Here is a 10,180-nt window from a genome sequence, read left to right as displayed (position 1 = left end):
TCGTCAGGTCTCCTGATTTCTCTAGTACAGACTCTGCTTTGTCTTTCTACAAAGAGTTGATGACATTAAATACAGATGTTTTAACAGTGCTTGAATGTTTTATTTTGTTTACTCTAGCCTCCAACTCAAACTTTGGTTGCTCCTATGCCCACGTCACTTCCTCCACCAATCAGAATGAGGGTCCGGGTTCAGGAAGACGTCTTCCTGATCCCAGTTCCACAAAGGTCGGTGAAAACTTTTAAGTTTGAGCAGTATATAAAAATAAATCCCAATCTGATTGGTATAGTGTTTTTTTGTTGTTGTTGTTGTTTTGTTTTTAATTTCTGTTTAATCGCCGGTCATTGCTCTGCATCCCAGTGAGGCCAACTCCTGCTCTGTGTCGTGGCTGTGTGAGCAGGCAGCTCAGCATTACTACCAGAAATGTGGCCTCCTGCCTCGTCTCTCTCTGCAGAAAGAAGGCGCTCTGCTCTCCCCGCAGGACCAGCTACTGGCCATCCTGCACACAAATGAAGAGGTGAGGTGACACTGAGGAGAGCCAGAAGTGACCATACTTGGACCACAGACAATTTAAAAGATGCTGAAGACTACCATGATTGGTTGATGAAGTCTGATCACGAGTGTTTAAGACAAATGTTGTCACTGTTGCTATCTTGGATTTTTTTTAAAAAAAAAAACCCACAGTGACAAGAGGATGGCTATGACTGTGAAACAGCTTGCATGTCAGCCAGTGAGCATACTCCTTTTCTTAGGCAAAGTATGACCCAAATTCATAAAATAGACTTTCTCATAGACACAGAGGTCTTTTCATTAAATCACTGATAGAAGGAATGGAGGTTCTAGGTCCTTCCACAATGACTTCATCTTTCATTACCCAGATGAGGCGTGCAGGTTTTAGACTGTATGATTCTGGTAAGAAGGTGAAGGGCTGATTATGTTAACAAGCTGCCTGAGAAACTACAATCTGAGAAACTGTAAAGATTAGAACCATTTCTATTACCAGACTGGATGCTGACTTGCTTTTGGAGCCAGCTTCCAGAAGACACTGAAGGAATCACAGTTTTTGGGATTGAATCCTTGGCTTCACTTTCCTGCACCAGTGCAGGATAACTGATGGGTTTGTATTGCAGGTTCTGGCTGAAGTTTGCTCGTGCACTCTCAGAAATAGAGGTATGAGAGAAGAACATTTTTGTACCTATAGGTACATTTTTTTAAAATGTTCCCTTAAAAGTACAATACTGGCCTTTAAAAGTCCAGAAATGCCCCTTTAAAGGTACAATTTAAAGTACAAATTTGTACCATTTTGACCTGTACTGCAGTGACAGTGGCAGAATGTGGTAATGGGTCAGCATGGGAAAATCTGGATGGGCCTGGTTAATTGTAAAATTCATATGAGATGTGAGTGTGCTCATAAAAGCTACATGTTATAATCAAATCTGTTGGTCCTCTCCTCTGTACGTAAATTATCCTATGATGCAAAGAATATCTGTAACCTACCTTTGTGTAAGTTATGTTAAATTATATTTTAAAAAAAAACACACAATGACATGCAGGCACAACCAAATGATGTTAAAAAAAACTGGTCCATTTCCATTTTATTAAATCAAATCAAATCACAAATCAAATCACTTTTTATTGTCACATCACATGTGCAGGCACACTGGCACAGCACATGCGAGTGAAATTCTTGTGTGCGAGCCCCACAAGCAACAGAGATGTGCAAACACAACAACACAAACGAGCAAAATACAAGAATGGCCAACCTGAAACTAATAAATATATGTACAATATATAATAGTGTATGCATTTCTGGATGTGTATACTAAATATTTTCCTACGTGTGTGTGTGTGTGTGTGTGTGTGTGTGTGTGTGTGTGTGTGTGTGTGTGTGTGTGTGTGTGTGTGTATACACATTTTTACAAATTAAATAGTAAAAAAATAAAATAAAATAATAATAATAATAATAATAAAATATATAAAATATACAGAGTTGAATATGTGCAAAACAAGTGGCATTTATATACAGTGTGGAGTGCATAATGTTGAAGTTCCAGTAGTGAAGCTGAGGTGTCTATGACGTGTTCAGCAGTCTGATGGCCTGATGGAAAAAGCTGTCTCTCAGTCTGCTGGTACGGGACCGGATGCTGCAGAACCTCCTTCCTGATGGAAGCAGTCTGAACAGTTTATGGCTGGGGTGACTGGAGTCCTTGATGATCCTCCCCGCTTTCCTCAGGCACCGCTTCCTGTAGATGTCTTGGAGGGAGGGAAGCTCACCTCCAATTATCCGTTCAGAGCACCGCACTACTCGCTGGAGTTCCAGTTATAATTTTTAATGTTTTAAATCTTGGTTGTAGCCTTCAAAAACGTGAAATCATATTACTGTTATGTTTGGCCATTTACTTTTTCGCTTTTACTACATCCTAGAATTGTTCATTAATTGGGAGGTTTTTATGGAATTTGCAACATCAAGTTAAACCGAGGTTCTTTGGAAGTTAAAATGTCAAGCAGATGTTTATGTTACGGTGACTACACTTTGTAAGTTACAAATATAGTTCGCCAAGACAGCATAACGGTTTCTAAACAACTGCGCATTAATACCACAATGTTGTATTTCCATGTATCAAGTTCGCAACGCGCATTAATCCCAAAGGCTGAAAAGCCAGCAGCGATGAGTGCTCCGCCTCCGCGCTGACTAGCGTTGACGCAGAAAATGACTCTCAGGGGGTTATCAATGGAGGAGCTCCTTATAAAGTTGATGGAAGAAGGCATTGATGTGTCAGACGACAAGGCGCAAAGGTTTAGAGGTAAGTCGGGTGTGATTTTGTGTTGTTATAAAAATTACAACGTGTAATTTTACAGTAGAGTTAGCAAAAGTCCGAAGAGCTAGCTTTAACATGGGTGAATGCTAGCAGTTAGCTAAGTTTTAAACAAAGAAAGGTACAAATGTGGACTATTTAGACCAGGGGTGCTCAATACGTCGATCGCGATCGACCAGTCGATCGCAAAGGTAGTATTGGTAGATCGCATGGCATTAAAAAAATAGATGCCAGCCTATCATCCATCCCGTCACTTGATTGATACAGGGAAGCCAGTCAGATGACATCAGATTTTTTCTGACGCTTAGGTCGCTGCGCATGCGCAAACAGCGGCGCGAAGTGTAGTAAAACTGACAAGCTAGTCAGCGAGTTAACTCCAATTTTTAGCTCTCGGTTTTTTCTCTTAAACCTGGCCGTCAGCTATGAAACGCTCTCACACACACTACTGAAACGCTCTCTCACACACAACTGAAATTTTAGCTCTCACACACACTACTGAAATTTTAGCTCTCACACACACAACTGAAATTTTAGCTCTCACACACACTACTGAAACGCTCTCACACACACTACTGAAACGCTCTCACACACACTACTGAAACGCTCTCACACACACTACTGAAACGCTCTCACACACACAACTGAAATTTTAGCTCTCACACACACTACTGAAACGCTCTCACACACACTACTGAAACGCTCTCACACACACTACTGAAACGCTCTCACACACACACCACTGAAACCAGAGGCATTTCTGCTGAACAGGAAGTTGTTTCCTGACAAGGAAACTGATGGAAAAAGTGGTATATTTCAAAACACTACAAGGATTTCTACTCAGCAACCTGCTAGTACAGCAGTCCCCAACCTTTTTTGCGCCACGTAAACAATATAAGAAATAAAAAAACGATAAATACCATGAAAACCATAAATAGAAATGTGTTCGAATTTTTGTGGAGGAATAAAACCCATTACATAGAAAGATCTCAGCTTGTGAAGGGATACAATAAAGGTGGTATCAAAACTCCAGAATTGGAATTTGTGGTTGGCACCCTTAGAATTAAATGGTTAAAATCTTGTCTGGTTGACGATTCCACCAACAGTCTAAATTTTAGACTGTTGGTGGAATCGTCAACGTCTGTCTTCCCGCCGTATTCCAGTGCTTTATCAATAAATAGTCACTAACCTTGTACAACAATGTAAAAAAATCAATAATTTCTCAAAACATGCTTGTATGTAAATATAGCTATTAACAAAAACGTTTTCTAAGCAAAATTTATCGCATCTAACTTGTTTCCCGCTCAAAGGGATTTTAAACAATGGAAGGTACACATTTGCACCATTCCACCTACTTAGTGGGATTTGGGATTTTCGAATCTGAGAGCTGTAAGCTCTGCGCAGGGACACTGTCTGCAACCCAAGAATTGTTAAGATGATTGGGGAAACAGCTAATGATTTTTTTTTTTTTGTCTCTAAATCTGATTATTATTATTATTTTCTGTACTAGCTGATTAATCAATCTGTTTATTAGCTTTAGAATTTTTTGATCAAGGGTTAAAGTACTTTACATTTATCTCCAGTCTGTGTCTTTAAACATGTCAAAAGTTTAAATCCTCAATGTAAAATGTCATTCTTTTGTCTATTCTGCTCTTTTCATTTCCAGTTGTGTGATGAGGTTGATTTAATGCATCCCTGCCAAGACAACATCTGTCGCCGCTTTAGCAAAAACTTCACTGCTGTTCTTCAAATGACCAAGGATTTGCCACTGAAGAAGGTCTACATGGAGGGAGAATGCACTGGCTGAAGACATTACAGGTGCTAATTTGACCGCATACAAATAGTAAATTTTGTGACAATTCATTTGCTCTCTCTTCCAAAGATAATTGATGTACCATAGTGTCATGTGAAGAGCATGTTAATGGGAATTTGCATGCTATCAAAATCTAATGAAGTGCATTTGCATCTGTATGACCTAGGAATTGACTTCAAGGGGGCACTTCTCTTGCCATCCATCTTCAAGGAGAAGATAGAAGATTTCATCATCCTTGGAGAGGTAAATGCATGATGCAATGCATAGCCTTTGGCCACAAGTTTCATTCTCGGTGTTTTGTTGGCATGGAGCTGAATTCAGCTGCGGTTCAGCATCACAGCTAAGCTAATGTAGGGGAAACACTGCTGTTAATCCACAGTGCTGCTGTGCTCTTGGGTTTTGTCTGGTGTTTATATAGATAGATAAACCTTTATTGTCCCCTTAGGGAAATTCTTCTTCACAGGTACTGTCACTGTCAGGGGTGATTGCTTTTGCCCTTGATTATTATGTCAAACTTTAGCAGCTTATCAAACACTACCACAACAGTCATTGGTCAAGAAGCTTTTTGTTTGGAGTAGGGGCCATGTTTACAGGTTATCAGAATAGACAGTTTTGTTTTGCTGCAAATAAAGAAGGTAATTTGAGGAATCTGTTGAAAATCCACTTGGCACATATTGCTTAAACATACTGTATACTAATGTTTTTCTTCCTCTTCTGCAGAATACTCCCACGAGTCCATACCCAACCATTCGAATGAAGGATAAGAGTTGGACAACTGCCCTCTTAAGACAGTTTCGCTGTGTTGTGACAGTTGAAGGAGTGGATGTTTGCTCGTGCCGCTCGCTGGATGAGGCCTACATCTCAGCATTCTCCACCTTCTTCGTGTTCAACATGACCTACCCTGCATACTTCAAGAAAACACTTGTCTTTCTTCAGAACTGCATTGTCAACATAGGAGACCAGGGAGACAAACCCCTGCCAGTAAGTGTCACCAGGGTACTTAACCAACTCTATTAAATATGCCCCCACCCAAGTGTCACTACCTTATTCACTACCCAAGGCTGATTTTGATGTATGGTCCTCTTCGCCCTTTGTGGTGTATGGGATATGAAAGCAAGCATCAATATTTCAAAAATCTAGCGAGTAAATGCAAAAACTTTGTAAACATCACTGCAACTCTTAACAATCGTCATCAAATGAAACAGTGCTGGGAGTTTTCTTCAGATAAGTTGCTTGTTGACTTTGAACATTCACTCAGCACAAGTGTCAGTGTGCCATTTTCATCTCTGCCAGGTGACTTACAGAATGCTCTGGAAATGAACAAAAGTTTTACAGATGTGCATTTTCAGGATAAAGTGCTTCAGTGTGTGTCTGCTATATCTGTCAGCAGTAGGGCTGGGCGATATGACCCAAAATTCATATCTCGATATTTTTTAGCTGGATGGCGATATAAGATATATATCTCAATTTTTTTTTTTTTTTAAAGCCATAAGTTAAGAACAAAAAGAGAGTTCTTAGTCACACTGTGTCCCAGATGTCACACGGGCACTTTTATTTACATACAGCGTAGATGTACATGAAAAAATTACTCAAAAATAAATTCTCAGCATTTATTAAATAATCATGGTCCATAAATAAAAGAAAACTATGTTCTTTTTGTGCATAACAAAAAGCTCACAATTGTGCAGTCAAAATGTAAACTAACAGACGCTGAGCATAATAACAAAGAGACAGATTTCACAGCTGCACCACGTCTCTGAACAGGTGCCATTTGTGGTCCTTATACACACACAGTACGGTAATATTACGTTGAAGCACAGTATGTATCACTCCGCGAGGCTCCTCCTCGGTAGCCGTAATCATCCGACAATCCATCAAGCGGTGCAGCTCCGTAGCTTAGCAAAGTCATATTAAAACATTTTTTGACAGATTGCTGAGCGCTGTGTACCACATAAAATTGGTTCGCGGTCAGTAAGCACAACCAGAATTCATACATAGGGCGCACTGTCGAGTTTTGAGAAAATGAAAGGATTTTAGGCCGTGCAGCCCGGTTAGCGCGGTTAGCTCGCTAACACGTTGACGCCGTCCAGCCCCACGCACGGGGCGATCCGCGGTAACTCGCTAACGGAGATTTTCCGCTTTCATCTTGTCATTGCCTGCAGATGAAGCTATGGCGGAGGGGCAGTTGTGTTCAGTGAAGGAGAGGCGAGGCCGAGTAACGCAGCGTAGAGACAAAAGTGGACGAAAGAGAGGCAAACCTGCGGCTCCACAAGTATACTATATCGATATAAACGATATTGTCGCATCTTATATCTCGCATGAAAATATATCGATATTTTTAAAAAACTCGATATATCGCCCAGCCCTAGTCAGCAGTGTCAAATATGAACTTGAGGATGTTTTTGTAGTTGGCCATACACACACTGAAGCCATACCTATATTCCTTAAAATCAAGTATATTTTGAATGTTGATACTTGTTGGGTATTGTGTGGGAAACTGTTACTTCCTTGCACTTATGAATGTCATTTCCATGCTTACCAAGTTCAGTTGACAATGACTGGATCCTGTTCAATCCAGGAAATGAATTAGACTTTCAAGCTCTAGACACGTATTTAGTAGATGATAGGCTGTTTGTGTCCTTGAGGTATTCTGTGTGACGTGATTGCAAGCACATTTTCCATTGTGTTCAGGTGTTTAATGTCTTTATGTGATTGTTTACTTTTTTTTTTTTTTTTTAAATGAATGTATTTTTCTTGACATGTCCTATGGCAATATACGAAAGTAATCAAGGATGTATTCCTGTGGTTGTTTAAATGCTTTGATGTGATTCTATTATCGAGAATAAATGGTTAAATAACCAAATATTTTGGAATATTGGGGGTACATTTTTGTCTCTTTAGGTACGAAATAGGTTGTCGCTGGGGGGGTACCCTCATAGGTACCCTACTGTACCCTTTTCAAGGGAACATTTCTGTACTATAGTTTCAAGGTACATTTATGTCTTAGGAAAGTACATGATTGTACTTCAGATGGTACAACTTCATAAGGTACAAAAATGTCCTTCAAAAAGGAACACCCCCAGTGACAAGCATTTGTACCCTTTTTGGTACACTTTGGTACCCCTATTTCTGAGAGTGTGGGGATCTCCCTCCTCTCCCTGAGCGATACAAGAAGGCCTGTCAAAGTCTGGCAGTGGGTGAGCAACACAGAGGAAATGCATTATAAAACGCACACAAGTGCATTTTTGTATTCTGTTATGAAGTACCATCTCTTTCTACCTGTAGATGAGAACAAGCGTGTCTCCCGGCTATGAGGTTCGGGACCGGGGTTCCTCCGTGTCAGGACTCCAAGTGTCTCGGTTTGGCCGCCTCTTCCCTCGGCCCGCTCCTCCGTGCCCTAAAACTTCAGGCCAGCCTCACGGAGCTGCGAATTTCTGGAAACCGTATGTCTGACGACCTTCTCCCTGAGCTGATTGCCACAACGCTCACCATGCCTCGTCTGCAGCTGCTGGACATTTCTGCCAACTGCATTACAGGGGACGGCCTGGAGAAGGCTGTAAATGCTTTAAAGGGACAGAGTGCACCTGCATTCCCGGTAAGGGCCTCAGCTAGCCAATAGTGGCAGCTCTAGGTTTACCATCTAACCTGTATTTAAGTACCTCTGGTCTTAATAACTACCTTAGATCTTAATAACAAGCTAACCTGATTCGTATCAATGATATCTGTCAGAGAGAATTGGCTCTCGTGATCATTTGCTTTTTCTGCTCATTTCCACTCAAAGTGCCTGGAGGAGCTGGACCTCAGTATGAACCCACTGGGGGACGGCGTGTCTGAGTCTCTGTCCTGTCTGCTGTCCTGCTGCCCTGTGCTAGCCAAGCGGTCTCTGCAGGCCTGCGGCCTCACTGCTCGTTTCCTTCAGCAGCATCGACTGCATAATTAATAATGAATTATTAATTTCATAATAATTCATAATAAAAGTGGTCATTTTTATAAACATTTTGTTTAATGAGGCTACACCAAAAAGAAACAAGATAAAAACAAAATAAAGTGACATGGTGTCCACCGACAGTCTGTGGATAGCTTGTGTTTTATGCATTTTTGTCTGCCTTATTTATACATGTAAAGCTCTGTATCTGTATAAAGAGTTTGTGTTAGTGTGTGAGAGGTTTTGTGTCACAATGGTCCTGTTTTGGAGGATTTGATAAAAAACAAAACAAACATAATTAAAGTAACCAACGATGCTATACGTTGACATCGTTCTTTCACTGTAATACTCAGCAGGCTATGGTGAATAATCACAGCAATTTTCAGGTCTCTGAAGAAATCTATCTAGGAGCTATGACAGTGTAAAGACACCCTGCAATTTTAAATGTGTGGCGACATTTGAATGAGGCGCGTACCAGTAGAGGGAGCCAACGCACCACGAATGGTACACAGCCACAGATGCGCTTTGTGCAATGCAGGAGTGTCCGCAAAGAAATGTGGATAAGTTGTAAATCAAAAGCTAAAGAGCTCATTCTTGCACTGTTTTGATCAGAACACACGTGGGAATAATCAAGTGTTGAGAATTTGTAATTATAAAGTGAATTAGGGAAAGATATTAGATACTGCCACTGGCTAGATTTCAACCTGGGTCTCTCGCTCCCAAAGCGCGTTCTCTACGCCGCGGCCTGCCCTATAATATATTTCAAGCGTTTACCACAACTGAGAGGTGAAAACTGCCGTTTCTTCGTGTTACAAAATGTTCTGTAACTCCAAAAGTACACGGACTGTCGACATCATTCTTTCACTGTAACAATCAGCAGGCTTTAATAAAAAAGGAAAAAAAAAATCAAGGCGGTTTTCAGGTCTCTAAAGAAAAATACATCTAGGAGATATGAGGAGTTGACAACGCCTCTGTTACAGAATTTCAGCTGTCATTTTCACTCAAGTCTCCATAGACTTTGAATGTGGACATTTTTTAACTGTGTTGCTTCGAGGCCATTTGCGAGGAAACGGCAACTCCGACAATAATGACAGTGCCATTTTGTGAAAGGCAAGAAAAATACCTACATTTTGATGTATAATTTGTGTTAATGAAGGCAAAATTGAGCGTTTGTTCGGACATGAAGAAGAGATTGAGAAAGCGACAATGCATGGTGTGTTTGGCGTCCATAGCAACCATAACAACCAATATTGATTGATGGAAGAGATTTTGAGACAGGGGTAAAAAAAAAAAAAAAAGGCAGAGCGAGCCCATTCTGTAGGCTCGCCTGTAGGCTTCTAGCAAGCGTAGCAAGTGAATTTCAGAGCCAGGGATTTTTTTTTTTTTTTTTTTTTTTTTTTTTTTTTTGTGTCCCCAACATATGGTCCGCATGGGATTCGAACCACTGCCCTCTGTCCTCGATCTCTGCCATAGGGCCTGTCACGTTCCCATGAGCCACTCGGGCGGCCCGGAATGACAGGGCAAAAGTGCTATATTTAAAGTGCACACCCGCGCAGCCGCACCCCAATTTTCGGCTCTTTTTCATTAGCTGGACACCAGGCCTTATCTAGTCAGCCGTTCCAACCACATCCC

The 10,180-nt window shown here is 40.9% G+C and overlaps 1 protein-coding gene across 2 annotated transcripts; it reads left to right on the top strand.

The window, feature by feature from the left end:
- Positions 1 to 101: 101 nt before the first annotated feature.
- LOC308407725 (tonsoku-like protein) lies at positions 102 to 9,316 on the top strand. 2 transcript variants are annotated; one of them, XM_080899561.1, is made up of 6 exons: positions 598 to 2,801; positions 4,477 to 4,628; positions 4,790 to 4,866; positions 5,344 to 5,604; positions 7,909 to 8,218; positions 8,405 to 9,316. In XM_080899561.1, the coding sequence occupies exons 5-6, from the start codon at positions 7,934 to 7,936 to the stop codon at positions 8,561 to 8,563; spliced, it is 444 nt and encodes a 147-aa protein (XP_080755687.1). In that variant the 5' UTR covers positions 598 to 2,801; positions 4,477 to 4,628; positions 4,790 to 4,866; positions 5,344 to 5,604; positions 7,909 to 7,933; the 3' UTR covers positions 8,564 to 9,316. The 2 variants fall into 2 exon arrangements, with proteins under 2 accessions (XP_080755688.1, XP_080755687.1); XM_080899562.1 differs by lacking the exons at positions 598 to 2,801; positions 4,477 to 4,628; positions 4,790 to 4,866; positions 5,344 to 5,604 and adding exons at positions 102 to 224; positions 358 to 514.
- The last annotated feature ends 864 nt before the right edge of the window (positions 9,317 to 10,180 follow it).

Source organism: Rhamphochromis sp. 'chilingali', assembly GCF_963969265.1.
Source record: "Rhamphochromis sp. 'chilingali' genome assembly, chromosome: 12".
In the NCBI taxonomy this organism is placed as follows: domain Eukaryota; kingdom Metazoa; phylum Chordata; class Actinopteri; order Cichliformes; family Cichlidae; genus Rhamphochromis; species Rhamphochromis sp. 'chilingali'.
Note: the sequence above shows the minus strand (reverse complement) of the source record. Positions and strands in the feature narration are given on the sequence as shown.

What these genes read in the sequence shown, in the direction of transcription:
- LOC308407725 (XM_080899561.1), top strand. Translation starts at nt 7,934, where the DNA reads ATGAGGTTCGGGACCGGGGTTCCTCCGTGTCAGGACTCCAAGTGTCTC. An exon ending in AGAGTGCACCTGCATTCCCG is followed by an intron (nt 8,219 to 8,404) that starts GTAAGGGCCTCA and finishes TTCCACTCAAAG; the next exon opens with TGCCTGGAGGAGCTGGACCT.